Source organism: Felis catus, chromosome A2, assembly GCF_018350175.1.
Source record: "Felis catus isolate Fca126 chromosome A2, F.catus_Fca126_mat1.0, whole genome shotgun sequence".
Lineage (NCBI taxonomy): Eukaryota > Metazoa > Chordata > Mammalia > Carnivora > Felidae > Felis > Felis catus.
Genome location: NC_058369.1, coordinates 145,428,890 through 145,453,079, shown reverse-complemented (window position 1 = coordinate 145,453,079; position 24,190 = coordinate 145,428,890). Strand labels below are relative to the sequence as shown.

General features: G+C 49.9%; 1 protein-coding gene across 2 annotated transcripts; it reads right to left on the bottom strand.

The window, feature by feature from the left end:
* Nucleotides 1-2,579: 2,579 nt before the first annotated feature.
* Nucleotides 2,580-24,058, bottom strand: SMO (smoothened, frizzled class receptor). Of its 2 annotated transcripts, none has more exons than XM_011280558.3 (12): nt 23,190-24,058; nt 10,563-10,768; nt 9,608-9,817; nt 9,187-9,359; nt 8,635-8,854; nt 8,405-8,528; nt 7,145-7,237; nt 6,577-6,685; nt 5,570-5,755; nt 4,962-5,110; nt 4,366-4,500; nt 2,580-4,127 (listed from the first exon to the last, which is right to left on the bottom strand). In XM_011280558.3, the coding sequence occupies exons 1-12, from the start codon at nt 23,521-23,523 to the stop codon at nt 3,685-3,687; spliced, it is 2,382 nt and encodes a 793-aa protein (XP_011278860.3). In that variant the 5' UTR covers nt 23,524-24,058; the 3' UTR covers nt 2,580-3,684. The 2 variants fall into 2 exon arrangements, with proteins under 2 accessions (XP_011278860.3, XP_044908674.1); XM_045052739.1 differs by lacking the exon at nt 23,190-24,058 and adding an exon at nt 18,165-18,274.
* Between the last annotated feature and the right edge of the window lie 132 nt (nt 24,059-24,190).

Here is a 24,190-nt window from a genome sequence, read left to right as displayed (position 1 = left end):
TCTCTCTCCTCTCTCCTCTCTCCTCTCTCTCTGCCCCTGCACCCCCATCAAAATGAATAAACATTTTAATAAAATAAAATAAGATAGGTTGGCTCCCAAGAACAGGAAGTGATGGGGTATCCCGTAGGAGTCAGGTCCCAAGACAGCTGTTTTAATCAACAAGACCTGTAGAACGATTTGACTTTTCCAATTATATCTTCTGAGTAGTGGGAATATGGCTGTTTATTAGGTTGTTCTTTGTGCTTTTCTGTATCTTTTCAATTTTGTAGGTTAAAAAAAAAACAAAAATGAAATTCCAGCAGGCAGAGGGAAGGGTTGGGTCAGTGGCCAGACTGCTTCAAAGAAGCCGGGACCAAAAGAGGCAGGCCTCCCAACCTAGGAAGATGGACGACTGAGCTGAGATGGTAAGGGACCCAATGGAACCCGTGAGGGAGGAAACTGCTTGCTGCAGCAGCACTGAATGCCTGGAGACTTCTGTTCTCAGGGCAGCAGCCAGATCACAGGGGGTCCCCCAAACCAAGCTCCTTTTGGACCCTGAGGTATTTCTTCCAGGGATGTAGTTCAGGGGGCTTTGGTAGAAAAGCGACCACTATGACTCAGTCATGAGAGGTGGTGCTCCTATAAAAATACTGCAGGATTTCTTGGTTGTGGGAGTGTCCGGGTCCTGGAACTCTATCTGCCACCCTCAGAAGCATTCACAAAAAGTGAACTCACAGTGCCCTCTCGTGGTTACAGAGTCTGTCAGCCTCCATGGCCAGAGGTAGAAAGGTAATGTTTCTGAGCTTTTAAAGCCCACAGTCAACTCCCCCTACATCCCATTCCGCATCCTTTTATAAGTATTTTATTGTAAGTATTCCCACTAAAGAAAGAAGGAATGGAGGGAACGTCCATGGAGATGAAAAGAAAGCTGTCAACATTTTCCTTTACTTCAGAAAAGATCCTTAGACAACACTGATACATTTTACTCTTTTAAATGCTCTTGTTGATAAAGGTCAAAAAATAGCTCTATCACTGCTGAGGGAAGCAGTAATGGCAAGAGTGAGTGAGGTAAGCAACCACGAAGGGGTACAGAGGGAACACAGCGCGGGAAACCTGGATGGGAGGAAAAATCCAAAGTCAGAGCTGAGACTGGAGAGTCTGGACTTGGTAGTCGGGAAGACCTTGGGCCCGGGGGGCGGGGCGGGGGGGGGGGGGGTCTGTCGCTTACTACCTAGGAGGTTGTGCGCAAGTCATTTTGCTTTGCTGAGCTTATTTCTTCAAAAAACCAGCTCCTCTGATCCTTCTGAATTAACCAAGAGACTGTCAAACGCAGTGGCCAAGAGCCCACTCCGTAGCCAGATCCCCTGACAGTATCCCAGCATTACCGCTTACTGTGTGGCCTTGGGTGAACTATGAAACCTTTCTGTGCCTCACAGATCTGTGGTGAGATTCAGTGAATGAATGCATGTAAAGTGCTTGGTAAAGAGCCCAGCAAGCATTCACTAAGAGTCAACTATTCTTATAATCATTCACATATAAAGTACCTGGAACGTGATCAGATCGGTGTATTAGTTCCCTTCCCCTGGAATCTGGCTCTGGGCAAAATGCTTGTGTCCCCATCACGTGAACAAATCTGGTCAGTACCCCCGAGTCAGTACCTTCCGAGTCTGTGGGTATCACCGCCTTTCCTCCACAGATCCTTTCCACCTGATCCTGAGTCCTTGCAACCTACTTTGCAGTCTTCTACTGACATCTTTTTGGAGGAAGTGGGGCTCACAGGAGGAAGTATGAATTCCTTTGCCCACAGGAGGAAGCTGGCCCTACTGACATCCCTTTTAGGAGACGCCCCCCAAGGGCGCCTGGGTGGCTCAATTGGTTAAGCGTCCAACTCTGGACTTCTGCTCAGGTCAGCATCTCATGGTTCGTGAGATGGAGCCCGGCATTGGGCTCCAGGCCAACAGCACAGAGCCTGTTTGGGATTCTCTCTCCCTCTCTCTCTGCCCCTCCCCCTTCTCAAAAAAATAAAATATATATATATATATATAAAAGAAGAAGAAGAAGAAGGAAGAGGCCCCCAGAGGTGGGGCCCCGGATTGCCACAAGGATCCATGCTCATCTACACTAGCGGGGGCTACTTACCCCCAGTTGTCACTCCAGGGGCAGCTGCGTGTTCTTGTTCAGTCATCTTATGGTCAGTGCATAGTGAGGCAGCTATGGCCACAGAAGAGTTTTTGTCCATATGCAGCTGACTAGCTGAGAAGGACAGCCAGCACGTTAAGCTGATAACAACTTGACATCTGACTGTCAGTCATGACCTCAACAGTGCCAAGCCATTGGCCTTTCAGAATAGCCCGAGGAGGAAGTGGAAAACAAATGTGGTCAGGACCAGGTAAACGGGTCAAGACCAGGGCCTGTGGATTTTATTTTACTTTACCTTATTTTTATTAAGTAATCTCTATGCCCAAGGTGGGGCTCAAACTCACTACCCTGAGGTCAAGAGTCACATAATCTACTGACTCAGCTAGCCAGGCACACCCCCCCCCACCCCCCCCACCAAACAAGACCAGGTCAGGATCCATGGAAAAGAACCACACCAAGAGTTTATACAAAAACCTTTTATTTACTGTTTATATTTCTTCTCCCCATCCCTATCCCCGATCTGGAACCCAGCCAGCTCCTAAGGCTTCCTGCTGTCTGGCTCTTGAAATTGGGGCCTTGGAGACATAGTTAGGGGTTATGAGAGGTGGGAATCTCCTCACCCAGCAGTTGTGGAAGTTGAAGGAAGCATTCCTGCCTGGCTGAAGCTCCAGCAGCCTCCCAGGTTAGCCCCTCAAGTCAGAGGATCCACCCCCCACTGGATGGACGGGAGGAAGAGATAACACGCTTCTACACCACGCCAGGCTCTATAGCTGAACCAGTCTCTCACCTGGAGACGCAGCCAGCATCAAAAGGGTGGGGGATGGGGGAGGGATGGAGCATGCAGCAGTTCTGGGTCCTAATCAACGAACAGGGAAACAGGAAGAGGTTGGCCTGGTTGCACTGAAATGGGAAAGGGGAAGGAGGGTACAGGAGCACACAGGACGGGCTACTGGCCTGGGGTCGGGCCAACCGGGCACCTGTGAAGAGAGGTTATAGCCCCTACGGGAATAGGCACTTCCAGCTCCACAACCACCTAGAAGAGGGAGAAGGGAGCCCCGTCCCCACCTAGACAAAGGACTAATGACACAATAAACACATTTGGTCTGAGAGTGCCAGGAAAGGGCATCCACTGGCACAGAGAAGGGCCGCCAGCCCTCATCTGCCAGGTATGGGCCTGGCTGCCTCATTGGCTACCACAGGCCACTCTGGGTACTGTCACCCCTGCCTCCACCATCACTGCCCCCCCAGCCCCCCCAGCCCCCAAGCTCTGCAGATCTCATGACCCTGCTGCACATGGATACTGCCAGCCAGACTCCAGCTGGTGGGGCAGAAACGAGGACCCTGAGCTCCAGGGTCCTTCCCTGGATGAGGCCTGCCCGTGGAGATGTCAGGGCCCTTTCCCACAATCCTGCTGCCCTGAGCCAGACATATAGAGCCCTCCTGGGAGGGCACTGCACCCTCAGGTGCTCTGGAAGACAAGATCCTGGGGAAGCACTCTCAGGGAGGATGAAGAACCCCAGAATGGTATTTGCTGCTCTTTCCTATCCCAGGTCCCGCTCTCCGGGCTCAGAAGTCTGAATCTGCATCCATGAGCTCTGCCTCCATCAGGTTGGTGCGGGAGTGAATGGGCCCCAGCCCCTGCCGGCAGCCCTGAGCCCAGGCCGCCGTGGGAACTGGGGCACTGGGCAGAAATGGATCCTGCAGGTGACTGGGCTCTGGGCAGAAAGGGTTGGAGACCAGGGTCCAGGCTCTCTGTCGGCAGGATTCCCCAGCTCCCCAGGCACCTGCGGCCACCAGGCACTTCTGCCGGGGCAGCTGAGGCAGTCGAGGAACAGCACTGGCCGCAGGGGCAGGGGCAGGGGCAGGGTGGTGAAGCTCAGGTGGTGGCACCAGCGGGCACACCTCCTTCTTCCTCTTCCTCCGCTTCTTCTTCCGGCCCAGGCGCTTCTCCAGCTCTGGGGAGATCTCTGCCTCAACCAGCCACAGGTTGGCTTTTTCCTCTGGGGGCACTGATGGCAGGAGAGAGAAGGTGAGCCTGGGACGCTGGTCTGTCCACATCACCTGTTCTCTCCTTGGACCCCTACTTTTGAGGTCTGGGACCCACAACTCTAGATCTCTAGTGCCTCAGCCCCACACTCTACATCCTCCAGGGTCTCCCTTCTGGCAGCTGCTCGTGCTCCAGTCCCAAGAACCCCCAGACTCCATGCCCCCACCCCCCACTTCCTACAGAAGCTTGACTCCTCGTACCTGGAGTTGCCACAGGGGTGACAGACACATCCTGGGGCAGTATGGCCCCTCTCCGAGCCACCATCTTGGTGACATGCTGGGCCCAGGCAGAGGACACATCGGCAGAGGGCTCATTGAGGTCAAAGGCCAAACCCGCTGTGGGGGTAGATGGAAGGGCTAAGGAATCATGACTGCCCCACTCCTTGGGTGACTCTAGCTCCCTCCCAGTCCACGGAGTCCAGAAAGCCCACGCAGGGAATCACAGTGATCTACCCAGTCCCAGTGATCTACCGTCACTAGAGGCCAGAAATCCAGTTCCTAGAACCCAGACTTACTCTAGCCCAGGGAGAACCACTGGAGAAGACAGAAGTGAGAGGGAGATGACTCCTTTTGAAACCAAAGCACCAGCAAGCAGACCCAGGGGCAGAAACAGAGGGCAGAGTAGTGAGGGACGGAAGGGGGATGAGAGAGGGTGGAGTGTGGGAGGAAAGGAGGGGCTGCTTTCTTCCTTCCTGCCTTCCTGCCAGTCCATGTGTCCGTAGCAGCTTAGTGGGGAAGGGGGCCCAGGCGTTGCGGGGATCGGGTGGCTCCAGTGGAGGAAAGGGACCGAGGCTCACCCACAGGCCCGTCGTGGGAGACAGTGTGCATGCTGAAGGAGAGTTCCTGGCCTGGGTTCTGCAGCAGCTCACGCCGCTTGGAGAAGGCCTTGGCGATCATCTTGCTCTTCTTGATGCGTTTGGGCTCATCATCACTCTGCCCAGTCAACCTGAGAGCAGAAGAGATGGGGGAGGGGAAGTGGAGGAGCAGCCACTTCCCATCAAATCCTGTTGAAGACCGGCGAAGCCTTTCCCTCCAGGGAAGGAGCCTCCAGAGGGCCCCAAGTCCCTCGAGGACTCTGAGGGGAGACCTCTGCAAAGAAGTGGGCCTAGGATGCAGGGCTCCTGGATGCCCAGTACTCAAATCGCTCAAATCATTCCCTTCTTAGAAGAAAGATGCTGGCGGCAGGCTCAGCACTTGAAGGGTCCTCCTGAGGACACAAGGTGTCACCAGGGGGCAGTGGTGAGCCACACAGAAGGCAGCTTTAGGCAGCTCAATGCAGACCCTTAGAAAACTGGTCTGCCGGTGACCGTTGAGAGACCGCGGAGCAGGCGACCCTTATTGGTGGGGACACCAAGAGTGAGGGAGTAAGGCGGCGAGGTCAGAACCGGCTGGGTGCTGGCCCCACCTGCACCAGGTGCGCCTCCAGATGAGCAGCGTGGCCTTGGTCCAGACCCAGGTGCTCATGGCAATGCCGGTTCCAAACATGGCAAACAAGTTGATCTTCTCCACCAGGAGGCTGGGGCGATTCTTGATTTCACAGTCAGGAATGGGCTTCTTGGTGGGCAGCCCGATGGTCACGTTGGCCTGGCACCTGTGGTGGGGGGGTTAGTAGACAGGTGAGGCTCTCTGGGTACCCAATCAATCCAAAGATTTTAGAAAGAACTAAGCCCCACGGCAACGATTCACAGCCCTGGGTGCTCACTAGAGTCACTTGGGACATTAGAGCTACTTTTTATAACTACTAATGCCTGGGTCGCACCCCAGACAATTAAATCACATCTCTGGGGGAGGACCAGGTATTAGTGTGGTTTAAAGCTTGCTTCCCAGACTGGAAGCTGGAGCCGTTAAGGAAGAGCCTGAGGCAGTCAGGATGTGGACTGGTGTCCATTTTAATGAGCACTGTAACTGCTATTCCTGATATCAGCTAGTGCAGCTCTTCTTTCAGTGGATGAGATGCTTTACTCTCAGATTCATCCTCATGGTGACACAAAAAAGCACAGGCAAGGCTAGCAAGTATTAATAGGTTGTTACACGTATCGTGGAGAGGTAACTACTCCGTGCAGGGCTCTATAATAAACTCTGTAAAAGAGTACGTGAGAATTAGAGTGACTTCTGTGGCCAACACAGAGTCGTCAGAGAAGCCCAAACATGAGAGGGCTGAACAGTTAAACACACCAGCCAGACAGTGGCTCGTGCAGAGAGGAGAGCAGAGTTGAGCCGGGACAGGAGACGTGCTTTGCCGTGTTTGCAAATTACAGAGCAATTGACATCTTGGGTGCCCAGAGCAGGATGGACAGTTTCACCTGCCCGTCAGAGGCAGGTGCCTAGCAGACCCTTGCTGGACAGCAAGGAGGGCTAGGGCTGTCTGAAGTCCTGTGGCTGCCGCCCCCAAGCCCCCAGCACTGCACTCACAGCACATAGTCCCGGAAGCTGCGCTCCCACTCAGCCTGGTTGAAGAAGTCGTAGAAGTGACAGCTGAAGGTGATGAGCACAAAGCCAAAGGCCAGGAAGCCAAAAATGCCTGTGGAGGGCCAGGGTGGGACAGAGCATTACCAATCCCCGGTGTGGGAGGCGCAGTGGGGACAAGGCGTCTGCCCCATTCAGGCCTGAAAGATGGCTGAGTCTGGGGTAAATTCATGCTAGGCTCAGTTTGCTGTATTCTCCAGAATAAGACTTGAAGGGCACTTGAGCCAACTGTGGGAGGGCCCCAGTGGGCACGAGGAAGCAGTCTTGGCACGAGCCTGAATTCTTCCATCCAAGAAGGTCCCCTTCTTTTGAGTTGCTACCACCATGACCTCTCACCCCATCCCACCCCCCATGCACACACATGCCCCACAGCCTTGTCTTGTTCCCATGGCTGCTAACTTGCACCACTCACAATGCATCCTCCAAGATCCTATCCTGCAGGTCCCACAGCCACACAAGTGTGCAGTGTCGCACTGACCAGTACCTCGGGCCAAAGGCCCTGGGGCCCACTCACCGAGGCGCAGCATGGTCTCGTTGATCTTGCTGGCAGCCTTCTCACTCAGCAACCCGGGATGGTTGCTCTTGATGGAAAACAGAGTCATGACTCCTGAACAGAAGAGAGATCTCAGACATTAGTGGGGTGAGGCCACTCTCCCGGGAGGGATGGAGGTGGCAGGCAGTCCCAGGTCTGATTACTCGTCTGCTGATGCAAAGCTTGGGGAAACTGGAGACACTTGAGAAATGGGGCACAGCTGGTGGCAGATGTGCTATGTACTTGGAAAGACGGGGGCAGAGCCCAGACAAACAGTCGAGAAGAGAGAGAAGGTGCCTTCGTCCTGGCCCCGGCTCCCCGTAAGTAAGGCAGCCAGGTCAAAGCTGTGCTGAGGGAAAAGGCAAGAAAAGAGATGTAACAACAGAGCTATGCGATAGAAATATGTCAGCCACACCCATAAGCTCATATTTTCTAGCAGCCTCGTTAAAAAAGTAAAAAAGATGCAAACGAAGCTGATTTCCATACCTTCCGCGAGCAATACATCATTGTGTTTTAGTAGCATTTCAATATGTAATCCACACGACAAACTATTAATGAGACAGTTTACCTTTTGGTGTGTGCGGAGTCTCTGCAATGCAGTGTGGATTTTGTACTTAACGACGCATCGCAATCTGGACCAGTTTCAACGGCCACACGGGGTGGCCCGTGGCTACCGTACCGGAGAGCACGGGCCCGAAACCTAAATCAAAGGCCCAGACACTGGCAGAAAGAGGTGGGCTGAACAGAAGGCTGACAGCACAGGGAGAGGAAACTGAAGTTTACAAAGAAAATGCAACACAAATGAGCTAAGAAGAGACGGAGGCGGCGGATCCAGACGGGGAAATTAGGGAACAGAGAATCTGTGCGTGTTGTAAAAACTGTGTGTGACTATGTTCTGGGGGTAGGAGGTGGATGAGGAGCCAGAAGATGGACAGCATGTATAAATTCAGGGTGCACACACACGACCAAAGGCCCTGAGTTGGTCCACGTGGACAGGGCGGGTTATTCACCATACAAGTGCATCGGGCCAAGGGCTGAGCAGGGGCTGGAACCCAGCTCAGGCTCTACTCCACAAGCTGTGAGCCCCGGCTCAAGGCTCTGGAGAAAGGGGCTGCCTTGCTCGGGCCAGCACAAAGGTTGCTGCAAAGGTAGCAGAACCGGCAGCTCCTAGTTCCTACTTACACAGAGCGGGTGCTCAGTGCTTTTTGCTGCCCGACTGGTGCCCGCTTGGTGCCTACTCACCTCGGATGAGGAAGTAGCCTCCCACAATGAGCACCAGGCCAATTGGGGCCAGCACGAAGCCTGCACGGTATCGGTAGTTCTTGTAACCCACAAAACAGATGCCGCTCACAGAGTCCCCATCCACCTGCGGCACAAAGGGGGAGGGGGGGTGGGAGGGACAGAGTGGGTCACGGGCCCCCCTACCCAAGCCCACTCCACTCAGGTCCCCAGCCTCCTACCGGTCACCATACCTGGGCGACGGCAAGGATTGCCACAGTGAGGACAAACGGGAGTGACCACGTGAGCAGGTGGAAGTAGGAGGTCTTGCCGGAGAGAGGCTGATAGGTGGTGCCCAGGGCTTTGAAGGAGGTGTGCCAGGCATAGGTGAGGACCACAAACCAGACGACACCAGCCATAAGGGCGTAGTACACGATGACAAAGATGATGACGCAGGACAGGGTCTCATTGGAGCTGTGCGGACATGTGGAGGGGCACTTGGGGAGGGCATTCCATACTCCCTTTATCAGCTCTCTCCACCCTGTCCCCAGAGCCTTGGCTTCTAAGGTCTGGAGGTTCCCTAGGAGTCAGAGCTTGGAGGTGGGACTCAGGTCAGATTCGAAGAGGTTATGGAAGATGCCCCTCTGAGCAGACGCAAACAATCACATCCCCAACGCTGGATACCGTGGGCTCAACAAGGCAGAGCTGAACCCTACACTGAAATCTTCAGTTTCAGGCCCACCCTGTCCCTTTTCATTTCAGCCTTCTGCCCCTCACCCTGGCTTCTGGGTCCTCAAAACACCTACGTGGGCTCCCCGAGCCTCATGGTTCCATCTGCACGGCAGACGATCTCCCGGCGGGCGCCGTCCATGAACTGGGCCAACCAGCCGATGCTCCCCACAAAGAAACACGCATTGACGTAGAAGAGAATAACAGCAGGGTAGCGATTCGAATTCCGCCAGTCAGCCACAAATGTGGCCTAGAAGAGAGAAGTGGGATCCGCTCATGAGGTTAGGGGGATTCTGCTGCCACAGACGCCTTTGTCTGAGCCCCAGAACCCTCTTATCCAGACCCTTCCCCCAGGGACACCCCCCAAGGCATCCTCTCCCCACCTCCCTCTGCCCTCACAACGCAGACAACTGTCGATCCACTTCCCACTTTATAGGCTGTGTGTTCTGGACCCCCGTTCCCCTAACCCCTCCACCCTCAGGCCTGCCCTCAGCTGACCAAGGTGAAGAGCGTGCAGAGGCCTGTGACTGCGCCGAAGGCCGCGATGTAGCTGTGCATGTCCTGGTGCTCGGCCTCAGTGAACAGCGGGTTCTGGCACTGGATCCCACATCCCTCCACGTCCTCATACCAGCTCTTGGGGTTGTCGGTCCGAACCAAGGGAGCCTCACACTGGCCCGAACTGTTGAACTTGATGTTCTGCACCTCATTCTGGCACGAGGGAAGGGGAAAAGGCAGTGCAAAAGGGAGCAGGAGGCCCAGGGGCACCCTTTGGCTTAATACGAGGCATAAGGGCAGCTTGGTAGAGTGCCTACGAGCACAGGCTGGAGATAGCTTTCCAGCTTTTGAAACCCGCCCTGCCACTCAATGACAGACTATATCAAGAGGCTGGGACACATTATTGGACCTCTCGGTTTCCCCACGTATAAGACAGCAGTACCTACTTCATGGTGTGGTTTAAGGGGTAAGTGAATCAATGGCTGTAAGAGGCTCCTATGGTATTTGGCAGATAGTAAATAATAATAATTAGTCTTATTACCAACATTACTGCCATTAGTATTATTATTACTTATGAGCCCTCCTTTACCACCAGAACGAGATCACATCCCTGTCTTGGGGTCTATAGCTGTTTTACATGTGTTCGCCTGGACTCCCTAAATACACAATAAACTTCTTGGAGAGTGAGTTCCTGTCGTCATCGACCCCCGAAACTCCCCGACACCTAGCGGAGTAGGTGCTCAAAAAATATTTGTTGAACACAAGTGATCTTCTACAAATCAACAGACAATCCCTGATAGACTGGCCCCGCCAGTGAGCTTCAGTTTGGGTTTGTGGCTCATTGACCCCACGGCTGCAGATTTGGGGTCTCCCGGGAGAGAAGGCTGCGGGGCTCCCCTGCCCCTGCTTCCTGTTGGGCCCTGCCTTAGGCTTGCGGCTTGCCCCTCACAGCACTCACCGGGCAGCCCTCGGGGAAGTGGTCAGGGGTACAGCGCAGGAAGTCAGGCCAGCCACGCTCCCTCTCCACAATGGCACAGGGGCCTCGGGTAGCCTGGCACAGGGTGCGGCTGGGCAGCTCCACCCGGTCATTCTCGCATTTGGGCATGTACACAGCACACAGCAGGGGCTGGATCACTGCCCAGCAGCGGGGGGCGTTCCGGAGGCCTGGAGAGAGGCAACAGTGTGGATACATTGTGGTGACACCCCTCCTCACTCTGACCCACAGCTGTTTCCCAGGCCTAGGGCAGGTCTCTTTGCCATAATGCGGGAGCTGTCAGGCACAGTGTTTCTCAACAGAGCATTTGGGCAGGAGGATCCTTTGTGCTGCAGGACTGTCCGATGTATTGCAAGACATTTAGCAGCCCTGGACTCCGCCCACTAAATCCCAGAACCCGTTAAGTCATCACGACAATTAAAAAACACTCCCCTTGCTCCTACTCCAGGGTTGGTGACTGCAAGAGGGCCTGAAGGGGAGTTTCTGGGATGCTGGTCATGTTCTATTTCTTGATCTGGTAGTGGTTCAATGTGTGTATTCACCATGTGAAGAATCGAGCTCATGACTCACGCGCTGATCTGTGTGTATGTTATAATTCAATTCAAGTTTTTAAAAAAACAGCCCCCATTTCCAAAAGCCCTGCTAGGGAGCGTTAGTGCCTCTGGCTGAGGACCCCAGCTCGACTTGCCTTGTACCTTTGCAGGGGCATCCTTAAAACCTTCTACAGGCCTCTTCCAGGGGAAAGGGAGGTTGTGGGACCCACCCCCTCCAGGGCCCATGCACTAGAACGAGATGTTGCCCCTTGCCCAGACCCCAGGATCCCTGTTCCTCTTACCAAGCTGAGGTGAAATAGAGAACAGGTAGGAGCTTAAGAAGAGGTAGTCAGGGGAGCCCAGGTACTCCAAAGCCAGAGGAGGAAACAGGAAATCAGATGGAGAGAAACAGAGGAGGCTCTGTCCAGTGCAGAGGGAGGAAACATGTTATCAGCAAGACAGAAACAGCACCCCTGCCCCAACCCAGGCACCTACCCTGCTCTCCCAGGGGCGGGGCTCACTCAGCATTCCGCCCCCATTGCCCCTCCGGAATCATCCCTGCTTCAGGAATACCGGGGTGCCACACAAGAAGTTGTGTTAGGAGAAGCGTCTAAGGACGTGAGAGACAAACTGGCGACTGCCACACTGCCAGGCTGGGGGCGGTAGGGGCAGATAGCTGCTCTTTTTAGGAGGGAGGCAATACAGCAGAGGGATGAGGGGCACGGGCACTACAATTAGCCTGCCTGGGTCCGAGCCTTGGCTCTCCCATTGCCTGGCTGTGTGATCTCCGGCCAATTACTCTATCTCTATCTCCAGCTTCAGTTTCCTCATCTGCAAAATGGGGATTTACCTCCTGGGAATGTTGTGAAGAGTTTGATAATGCACTTGAGGTGTTTAGCATGGTACCCGTCAGATAGTAAGCACTCGGGAAATATCAGCTGTCATTACTTATCTGAGACCTCTGACCGCTCACAGCTCTCACTACCACAAAGCCTACTCCAGGGGCACAGAGCAAGTTCCGGTCAAGAAGCAGAGTCCTGGGGTGCCTGGGAGGCTCAGTCGGTGGAGCGACCGACTTCGGCTCAGGTCATGATCTCACCGTTTGTGAGTTCGAGCCCCGCGTCGGGCTCCGGGCTGACGGCTCAGAGCCTGGAGCCTGCTTCGGATTCCGTGTCTCCCTCTCTCTCTGCCCCTCCCCCACTCATGCTCTGTCTCTCTCTGTCTCAGAAATAAATAAACATTAAAAATAAAATTAAAATTAAAAAAATAAAAAGAAGAAGAAGCAGTGTCCTCAGGCAACTCAAGTCCTGAGCCTCCACTCAAATCAGAATCACCTAGGGAACGTTTATCATTCTAGAGGGAGAAAGCCACTCTCAGAAATTCTGACTGAGTGGGCAGGGGCGGAGAATGCACCAGTGGTTGCCAGGGGCTGGGTAGGAGGAGAATTTGCCTACAAAGGGGCAGTAAGAGGGAATTTTGGGGTCTGATGGGCTTTTCACTATCTTGAATGCAGTGGCTGACTACATAACTCTATATATTTGTCTAAATTCATAGCGAGGTACAACAAAGAAAAAGTTAAATTTACTGGATGTTTACTGAACACTATACTTAAAAAGGGGGGAGCTCACCAGAGTAAAATGTATTCTAGAGGAGGAGCAAGCAGCTGATTAACAAAAATATTATGTTATTTTTCTGGGTTTTGTGACATTTGCAGTGATCAACTTTTTAAAATGTGGAATTTCATTGTTTTTCTTTTTCTCATTTTAAGTATTATATTGTACCTTAAAAATGAGGAAAAGAAAGACTATTAAATAAATCTTAAAAGACAATTGAAGAACCATCTCAGGAAAAAAATGATTTGGATCCTTACCCCATTTCTTACATAAAAATAAGTTCCAGATAAATTCAAATGACTGCATGAGTTTTAAAAATTAAAGTACCAGAAGAAAAGATGGGATGTGGTTTTTAAATCTTAAGTAGAGAAGGCCTTTCGAAGTATGACACAAAACTCAGAAGCTACGAAATAAAAGATTTTAAAAAGACTTCAGAAAAAAATAGGGTAAAAACAAAAACCATGAGAAACGCAATATGCTGAGAAAATATATTTCCAATACATATCACAGGTAAAGAGTTAATCTCCTTACATTAAAAAAATTTTTTTAAAAAAATGGGGCGCCTGGGTGGCTCAGTTGGTTAAGCATCCAACTTTCGCTCAGGTCATGATCTTGTGGTCCGTGAGTTCGAGCCACACGTCGGGCTTTGTGCTGACAGCTCAGAACCTGGAACTGCTTTGGATTCTGTGTCTCCCTCTCTCTCTGCCCCTAACCCACTCGCATTCTGTCTCTGTCTCTCTCAAAAATAAATGAAAACATTAAAATAAATAAATAAACTGAATGTGAAATAAAACTACAATGAGACATAATTTTTTAAACTTTTAGATGGATACAGATCAACACGTTTGAAAATGGTCTATTGACAAGAATGTCAGTGAAACTGGCACTTTCGTACATTTCGAGTAAAACAGAAATTAGTAAACACTTGTGGAGACTATTTGGCATTATCTATCAACATTTTATACTAGTGATCCCACTCCACATGTTTACAAAGCCAATACACAAGACTATTCGTTGCAGCATTGTTTGTAACAGCAGAAGAGTAGAAATTGCATGAATCTGTAGCCATCAACAGGAGACCGGCTGCATAAAATATCATAAATCAATAGGACACTACACCAGGTTGAACTATTTGCACTGAAATGGAACTATCTCCAACGCATCTTGTTCAATGGATTCAGTTGGGTGGGAACAGCCTGAAGAGTAGGCCACTAATGGTTGTGGGAGGAAAAAAAACTAAGGACACATCTACATTTGTACACATGTTGGATGTCTCCGAAAGAACACACAAAAACCAGTGCTGATGGTTGCCTCTAGGCAGGGGAAACGGGGAGCTGGAAGCAGAAGTGAAAGGATTTAACTTTTGTTACTTTTGAATTTTACACTTTGTGCACATGCTGCCTATTTTTAGAAGTAATTAAGCTTAGAAAAATAAATATGCAAGTTACTGAGATGGGGGAAGCTCCGTAGAGAAGAGAAGGGAACAAAATTGTAGACCAGAAGAAGAGGGACATCAACTTTATCTGTATTATTTTATTCCTTTCGTTTTATTAAAATACGAAACAGAGGGGAAAAAAAGACACAGGTGTTATGTTAGTCTTTGCATTTTTCTATATTCATAGACTTCTTCAATATTTGCTACAATTTAAGCTCTGAAAATGACTTATTTTTTATTTTTCTATTTTTTTAATGTTTACTTGTTCTTGAAAGAGAGAGAGAGAAAGACAGACCATGAGCAGAGGAGGGGCAGAGAGGGAGACACAGAATCCAAAGCAGGCTCCAGGCTCTGAGCTGTCAGCACAGAACCCGACGCGGGGCTCGAACTCACATACCGCGAGTTCATGACCTGAGCCGAAGTCCGATGCTTAACCAACTGAGCCACTAAAATGACTCTTTATGTGCTTCTGGTGATCAGTCAAGTTGAAAACCATTGTTCTGAGATTGGTTTAACATTAGGAAATTCAATCAATGCAATTTACCACATTAACAGATTAAAGAAGAATAAAATCATAGGATCATATCAATAGATATAAAAGTAGTTAATAGAATCCAACACGCAACCATGATAAAAAGAACAATAGGCAAATTAAGAATAAAAGAACAGTTTCTTTTTTTTTAATTTTTTTAACATTTATTCATTTTTGAGACAGAGAGAGACAGAGCATGAACGGGGGGAGGGTCAGAGAGAGGGAGACACAGAATCTGAAACAGGCTCCAGGCTCCGAGCTGTCAGCACAGAGCCCGACCCGGGGCTCGAACTCACGGACCGCGAGATCATGCCCTGAGCCGAAGTCGGCGGTCCAACCGACTGAGCCACCCAGGCGCCCCAAAAGAACAGTTTCTTAATCTGATAAAACGTAACTACAAGAAACCTACACCAAACAGCATATGTAATGGTGAAGGGTTGAAAAACTTGAGAATACAGAAAAAGTCAAAGATGAGGGTTGCTGCTACAATTACCACTTCTATTTAACAATGTACTGGATGTCTTAAGTAGTGCATAAGGCGATAAAGGTACATAAATAAAGGCTTCGAAAAGATACATGGCTTGAAATGGGAGACATCAAACTCATTATTCACAAATGAGATGACTGTGTATATAATAAATAATCAATTTACCTAGTTTACTGGACTCACAATCAATTGCATTTCTATATACCAGCAACAAACAGAAAATGAAATGTTACAGGGACTATTCATAATAGTATTTTAAAAATCAAGTACCTAGGACTAAATCTGACAAATGACATTTAAACTCTGCACAAAACTGCAAAACAATTGAGAAAATGAAAGAATATCTAAATAGATGGAAATATATAGTGAAATGATAGGAAGACTCAATACCATAAAGATGTCTTTTTTTTTTCTTCAAATTAGTCTGTATCCTCAGTGTAATCGCGATCAAAACCACCAACACCTATTTTTATATTAAAATACAAAAGGTCAAGGAGAGCTCAGACTCTATGAGATACCGCTATATTATAAATACTATACTATACTATACTATACTATACTATACTATACTATACTATAAGTATTAATAAGAACAGGGGAGGTTCTTGGCTTGGAACTCACAAACGATTCTTTTTTTTTTTTTTTTTGACGTTTTATTTATTTTTGAGACAGGGAGAGACAGAGCATGAACAGGGGAGGGTCAGAGAGAGGGAGACACAGAATCTGAAACAGGCTCAAGGCTCTGAGCTGTCAGCACAGAGCCCGACGCAGGGCTCGAACTCACGGACCGTGAGATCGTGACCTGAGCCGAAGTCGGCCGCTCAACCGACTGAGCCACCCAGGCGCCCCCACAAACGATTCTTTTTGTTTTCTTTAAGTTTATTTATTTATTTTGAGAGTGACAGAGATGGCACGAGTGGGGGAGGGGCAGAGAGAGAGAGGGAGGGAGAGAGAGAATCCCAAGCAGTCTCCACACCGCCAGCGCGGAGCCTGATGTGAGGTTTGAACCCACAAAGTCGTGAGATCATGACCTGAGCTAAAACCAAGAGTTGGACGCTTAACCGACTGAGCCACCCAGGTGCCCCTGGAACTCACAAACATTCTTGTAGAGAATTTAGGGGTCCATGAACCTGCACTGGAAAAAAAATTACATCTAACAGAAATTTAGCCTTTCCTTCAATTATGAATGTAAGCCACATACCACAGTGACGTTATCAATACTTGTGTTTTTGTCACAGATATTTTGTTACAGATAATCTCAAAACACTGTTACTGTTCATCACAGCCTTGACATTATGGTGGTTATCAAACACATACTATATCTTACTTAGTGTATTAATAAAGAAGCACATATATATTAGATCACAAATTTGTTTTAATATATTTGATAACTATAGTTCAATATAGTTCATTTCCTTTGAAATCTTATATGCTCCTTTTCAATCCTATGTGTTTTACCTTATAAACTTAAAAATATTATACTGAGAAGGGGTCCATAGTTTTTTCCAGACTGCCAAAGAGGTTTATAGCACAAAGAAGATGAAGAACCATGCTATAATTACGATGGTGCATACTGGCAAAGGATAGACAAAATAGAGCTATGGAACAGAATAAAGATCCCAGAAACTAGGGGCGCCTGGGTAGCTCAGTCGGTTAAGGATCCAACTTTGGCTCAGGTCTTGATCTCGCGGTTTGTGAGTTCGAGCCCCGCATCGGGCTCTGTGCTGACAGCTCGGAGCCTGGAGCCTGCTTCGGATTCTGGGTCTCCCTCTCTCTCTGCCCCTCCCCTGCTTGCACTCTGTCTCTCTCTCTCTCTCAAAAACTAAATAAACATAAAAAAATATTAAAAAAAGAAAAGATCCCAGAAACTAAAGATATCTGGACACTTGATTTATGGCGGAACGGTGGAGAAAGGATATTCCTTTAAAAAAAAAAAATGATGCTGAGGCAATATGTATGAAACTAGTGAATTATATGTCTATAAATTGAAAGTAAAATCTAAAAAGTGTTGTTTCATTTTTGAGTAGGCTCCACACCCAGCATGGAGCCCAATGCTGGGCTCGAACTCAAGCGACACTGAGATCAAGACCCGAGCTGGTGTCAAAAGTCAGATGCTGTTCTAAGCCCCCAGGCACCCTTAAAACGTTTGGAGAAGATAACATAAGAGAGTAAGTTCATGACTTTGTGGTATAAAAGGACTTTTTAAAATAAGGCCCAACAGGGACTCCTGGGTGCCTCAGTTGGTTGGGCATCTGACTTCGGCTTGGGTCACGATCTCACAGCTCGTGAGTTCAAGCCCCGCATCGTGCTCTCTGCTGTCAGTGCAGAGTCCACTTCAGATCCTCTGCCCCCCTCTCTCTGCACCTCCCCTGCTCACATTCATTCTCTCTCTCTCAAAAATAAACAGTAAAAAACAATAAAAGATAAAAGAAGACACAATAAGAACTAATCATAAAAAGTTTTATAAATGACTACCTTAAAGCACAGAACTTCTTTTAGCAGAAGGCACAAAGAAAATAAAGAGGCAAGCCAAAGAAAAGAAAACAGTTTCGATGCATAAAATCAATAAAGGACTCAACTCTAGCATAAATAAAGAAGTCTTACAAATCTTCTGAAAATGAGCGCCCCAAGGAAAACGGGGGCGCACGGGGAGTTCAGTTGGTTAAACGTCTCCCTTCAGCTCAGGTCATGATCTCACGGTTCACGGGTTCGAGCCCCACATTGGTCTCCGTGCTGTCCACGCGGAACCCGCTTTGGACCCTCTGTCCCCCTCTCTTTCTGCCCCTCCCCCACTCACACTCTCTCTTTCAAAAATAAATAAATAAAAATCTATTAAAAAAAAATGGGGCAGAGATTTGAACAGACATTTTATAAAAGGAAGAATCCAAGTGGGCAGTAAACATTTGACATGGTGCTTAACCTCACTAGTAATCAGGGAAATGCAAATTAAAACCACAAATACATACCACAATATAGCCACCAGACTGGCAAGAATTTTACATGGTGACAATACCAAGCATCAGGAATCATGTGGGCACTGGTGACTCTTCTACACGATTAGCGGGGACCACATTGGTGGAACCACTTTGGAAAACTGTTCCGTATTACCTAGTAAAGTTGAAGGTATGCAATTATCTAGTTATTCTATTCCTCTGAGTATGTACCTAGGGAAACTTGAGGCGGGTGAACCAGGATATACTTAGAAGAATACTCACCGCCATGTTGTTCACAGTGGCCCAAAACCGGAGACAACTTAAATGTTTAACAATAATAAGATGGATTAATAAATTGTGATCTATTCTACAATGGAACACTATTCGGCAAAGAAAAAAAAAATGAGTTGCACTAACATGGATGAATCTTCCAAAACAAGGTTTAGCAAAAGAAGCAAGACAAAAGACAGAAGAATACACATATCACGATTTGTCTAAAGTTCAAAAACACTCAAAACTAAAATATACTGTTTAAGGATTCCAAAACTAGGTAACAAAACTATAGAGGGAAAAGGAAATGATAATCCAAAACATTAGGGTAGTGGTTACTTCTAGAAGAAAAGAGAGGGACAAAGGGGAGCTTTTGGGGGGGCCCCACCATGACCTGGTTCTTGACTCAGGTGTCACTTTATAATTATTTGATATTAAGTGCCCCCTGTGTTTTATGCACCTTCTGCATACATGCAGCATTTCACAGTTGAAAAGTTAAAAATCTCGTGGCCCTTGGCTGGCTCAGTCGGTGAAGTGTACAACTCTTGATCTCAAGGTTATGGGTTCAAGTCCCACCTTGGTTGTAGAGATTACTTAAAAATACAATCTTTATTGAGGCACCTGGGCGGCTCAGTCAGTTGAGCGTCTGACTCTTGACTTCAGCTTGGGTCATGATCTCGAGCATCGTAAGTTCCAGCCCCACATCGGGCTCTGCACTGACAGCAGATTCTCTGTCTCCTCTCTCTCTGTCCCTCTCTCTCTCTCTCTCTCTCTCTCTCTCAAAAATAAACTTTAAACAAAAAAAGAAAAAGAAAATCTTTATAAATAAATAAATAAATAAATAAATAAATAAATAAATAAATATTAAAAATCTAAAGGAAAATTAAAACTCGAGCCAGTAGGTGCTTTCCTGTATTTTCATCCTTTCCAAATGTGTATATCTTAACTGATTCTGATCACCAGCCAGGTTTGGGAAAAGCTCTAAGGAAATTCTTTCCGGTCTGCCCCTGCAAACAACCCACCGTCACCAACAACATCCCTCCTCTCATCGCTCAACCAGATTGTCTTGAGAGGACAAGAGAGATTCCTCCCAGAATTCTCTGGCTCTTTTCTCCTGGCTGCCCCCGGCTGAATGACAAGGCCACACACCCCTGTGCACACACAGAGCACAGCGGTGGTCAAGGAGGCTACGTGCTGGCTGTCAGGGGCCTATTTCCCTCCGCAGCCACAGGTCTCTGCTTTCTTGCCCCATTTACCAAACCAGATTTGGCCCAAGGTGGACTGTGGCCTGGATATTATATTTGTCTGGTCAGCTTGGAATGCCTGAGAAGAGACATTTCAAGCTGTAATGGGGAAAGATGCTGAGTGCCTGAAGGAGCCCAAGTCCAAAGGGTTGAAAGATACAGGAGGGACCTGAGCTCTTTACAGATCCAGAAAGTAGTCCAGCCTGGGCTATAAACTTCCTCACTCAATGGCATACTTCCAAAAGGCTCAGCAGTCTGGGCCGAGGAATAACACAGTGGCCGCTCTCTTCAGCAACTCCTATTCCAGATCTGTTGGTAATCTCCACATACACGTCCACTGAGCACCTCTAATTCACATGGCCGAACTGAACCCAGGCTTTCTTCCTAAGCCTACTCCTCCTCCAGCATTCCCAGCTTAGTGGAAGACAACGATATCACCTTCCCCGCGAGCCTGAAAAACCTACATCCTCCTGCTCACTCTTGCCTTCCATCTAACTCATCAGCAATCCCATGGGTTCTAGCTCTAAAATTCTGGGATCTGTCCACTTCCTCCAGCCTGCTGCCCCATCCTCTCTCACCTGGATCTCCACCTCCATCATGGCCACCACCATCTCTTACCCGGAATACCATCCCCTAAACAAGCAACCAGCCTCCATGCCTCCCCTCCTCCCGTGGCTTCTTCACACAATACTCAAAGAGATCTTTCTAAAATGCAACGGTGATTACATCTCTCCCTTGCTCAAAAGCTTTTAGTGGCTCCTTATTATCTTCTGGATAACATCCAGACTTCTTAATATGGGGTATGAATCCCTTTATTTTCTAACTGCCTAGGTCTTATCTCTTATAATTCTATCCCTCACCTACTTTGATCCAGCTCTACTAAAATCGTATACTCCTAAAGTCGTAAGCCCTCTCACCTCACCTTTGCATGCCGTCTCCTCTTCCTATTCCTTCCTATCCTACCTTTCCTTGGCCCAAAGAATTCCTACTTGTTTCTCAGATCATAGGTTAAATGTCAATTCTTCTGGGGGGTCCTCCCTTGCTCCCCAAAGCCCTCTGTGTTCCTTCAGCACCCTACCCTGTCACAATGCCTCTCCCAGGAAATGCTAAAGCTGTTTGTGTGTCTTCCCCTTGACGGCAGGAATCACGTCTGTATTCCTCGTCTTTACGTGCCCCAGAACCTGATCCAGGCTGACAGGCAGCAAGCACCCAATGCCTAACTTAATGAATGAGTGGATGGCTGTGTACTCAGAACTCCAAGGCTTTAAAAAAACAAAAAGCGAAGAACAAGTCTCTACCTTCAAGAGTTCACAGATGAAGACAACCTAGATCATTTTCATCCTTTACCCACAAAAATACCTCCAAGAGCCAGGTGACACTGACCACCTGGACATGGTCAAATCAAGACCACTAACTCGGGACAGGGAAAGTCACTCACCAGAGGCTCCCGGCTAAAGGCCTGTCTGTGATTCTTACACTTGGCTCCGATCTATTCCACCCGCCACCGACCCCACCGCCCAGAACATCTAGCAGAAAGACCCAAAGCAGAAAGAACAACTAGAATACACTTGGGAACGTAACTGAGCTGAGGGACGATGGCAGCAGAGAAAAAATTCCGATGAACTAAAAACCTGAGCCCCAGGCTGGCACCTCTACAGGACCCTACTCCACCGGAGGCACAGCTAGTAAGGATCGAAACCACACAGCCAGCAGATGGTTCTAACTCCTAAACTTCCCTGCTAAAACACTTCTGCCTTGCTCAGCGGCTGCTATCAGGAATACGGACTGGAAAGAGGTCCAAACCCTTCCTCCTTGATTTGCTGGTAACTACAGAAGGGCAGCATCACACATGCTTTTAACTTAGGAGAATTCAACCACGGATCCCTGCAAAATAACTAAGTAGAGAGAGGAGGGGCGGGGGGATATCCTCTCAGTGTGAGCAACTTAGAACTGGGTGAGATTCTCGTGCTGAGATTTGTATTTTCCACACGACTGGCTCCTAAACACAAACCTTCTCAAAGAAATCTGTTTACACCTTTCTTTGGTGTTCCTTTTTTTAATTCTTTCAGTCTTCTGCTCTTTTGCATTTATGTAACTTTAAGGACTAAAATCATAGTTTCTACGTATGCCCCTTCTTATATACTATACTGTATGTTACACATTTATACAAACATATTACCATGAAAAGAATGTATATGCAAAAATTACCTACACCTTATGTTATGGTCGTTTATGAACTTTTCAAAGCTGCTGTTGATTACACATGGTTTCTGCCTACACGCTGCCTTTAGAACCTGATACCCACTAAGGACGTAGGTCCACCAAGGGTACCATCTTCCGCGTTCCTCTGGCATCTGCCAGAATGATACCGGGCCAGGAATGACAGGGCTTTGTCCAACCTTCAGCAAAGACTCAGAACTCTAGTGGCCAAGGTGACAATGACAGGCAGCCTATATGGGCTCCCCGCTTCAGGATCATCACCAGCCCCCAGGGTGGAACCGAGATGTAGGGCACCCAAGGCCTACCAGGAGAAGGAGCTTGCCAAGTTGGCTCCTGACTTTTGATTTGCTTTTTTCAAGGACAGCTCTGAGATCACACTGACTAGAAGCAAGGGCTGACAAAACCAGTTCCCTTCCCCAACCCCCCCTTCAGGGCCCTAACCCAGAAGAGTGACAAGTGGGGAGATCATCCACTCCACACTGCTAAGGAAGGATTTATTTGGGTTTTTTAGGCCTGGCCATAATCCTAACCTAAGGTGAGGGCTTTGGGACTTCAGGCCACTATGGAAGTATCCACAGGCTCTCAATATCCCGGGCTTAAGTGTCCTTCTGCAGCCCTGACCAGCCTGAGGATCCAAATTTCCAAAGAATACACAAATAATCCTTAGAATAGTCTCATTGCTTCACGACCTCAGAAAAGGATCAGAGTCCCCATTTTTCAGACGAGGAAAGGGTGAAATCTGTTAATAGCAGGACAAGATCACCGTTTTCTGGACTTCCTGTCTCCCCAAACAAGATCTCTGGAAATTTCTGGTTAACTTTTAATTACTCCACACCAGGGGGTTTCTTATCCATCACAAATTTCACTCAACTCTTTCCCCGCCCATCCTGTCCCTCAATGCCTAAACCTTCTAGCCCATCTTTCCTCTTCAGCTCCACTTCCCGGTTTCTCTTCCAAGATCTAAACACCTCCTCGAATCCTCAGGGGCTCCGCTCTCAGAGCAGCGCTTACGAGGAGCAGCTCCACTTCTTAAGAAACATCCTTTCCCGAGGCTCAGAGCCCCTGCCTCATGGGCCCCTCATTCCCCCGCATCCTTTGCGCACCCACCCTGCTCAGGCCTTTTGTGACCGGCTCCCTCAACCGTCTTGCCTCATCACCGAGGGTCCCAAGCTGCTTACAGCCGGCACCCACAGTTTCAGACTGTGTTCCTCCACCTCTCCCGGGTGCAGCCCTTGCCCTCGCCAACGTTCAGGCCTGAGCCTATTCTTGCCCAGAGTCCCGCAGCCCACCACCGCAACCCCGGCTCCGGCTTCCGCGCGCTTACCCGACCAGAGCACGAGCTTGCCGTGCGCTTCTTCCTGGGAGTCCGAGTCCCCGGCCAGCAGAGTGGAGGTGGCCCCGTAGGGCAGCGCCGAGCCCAGGCACACGTTGTAGCGTAGCGGCTCGCAGGGGGCTGCCCGGCCGCAGTGGCTCAGCAGCGGCGGAGGGCCGGTCACGGCCGCGCTCCTTCTCGCGCTCCCGCCCGCGCTCCGCGGCCCAGGCCCAGTCGCGTTCCCGCTCAAGGCCGCCCCCCGGCCTGGGCCCCCCAGCAGCAGCAGCAGCAGCAGCCGCCCCAGGAGCAGGATCCCTGGCCCCAGTGCGAGGCGGGCAGCGGCCATGGCCAAACCCGCCAACTCAGCAGAAGCCCCGGCGCCCCCGCCCGCTCCCCGGAGCCCCCCGGCCACACACGCAACCCTTGGGGCCGCGGATGTGGCTCAGGCGACCTGTGCGCCCGGCGAATCCGGTGCCGGGCCCCCTCGCACGCTCCGCGAGCCGCGGGCCCTCGGCGCCGAACTTCGCAAACTTTGGAACCCGGGGCCCATGTTGGGCGGCGGAGGCCCCGGCCGGGATGCACAACTCCCTACTCTTTCTCCGGGCAATCCAAGTTGTCTTCAGCCCCGGGAGCCCCCTGGGCCCCCAATCTCCAGCCCCATTCCCTCTTAAAACTATCTTCCAGCCCCGCGATGGAGGCCAGGCGCGGGCAGGCGGTGGGGGATAGCTCCCCGGCTTCGCCTCTGCGCCAGCCCCGCGGCCCAGCCGCCACCTTCGCCCGAGCGCGCCGCAGACCCCCGACTTCTCCCCACCGACTCCCCGGCTCCTTTGTTGCTCTAGCTCGCTCGGCTCTCTGGAATGCACGGGCCTCGCGGAGCCAAGCCCGGCCCCACCTCCGCCACGGCTTGGGGAGGGACTGGCAGAGGGAGGGAAGAGGAGGGGAGGGGATGCGAGAGAGGAGGAGCGCTAGCTTCAGTGTCCCGGGCGCCCGGAGGGGCCGGGACCTGGGGGCTC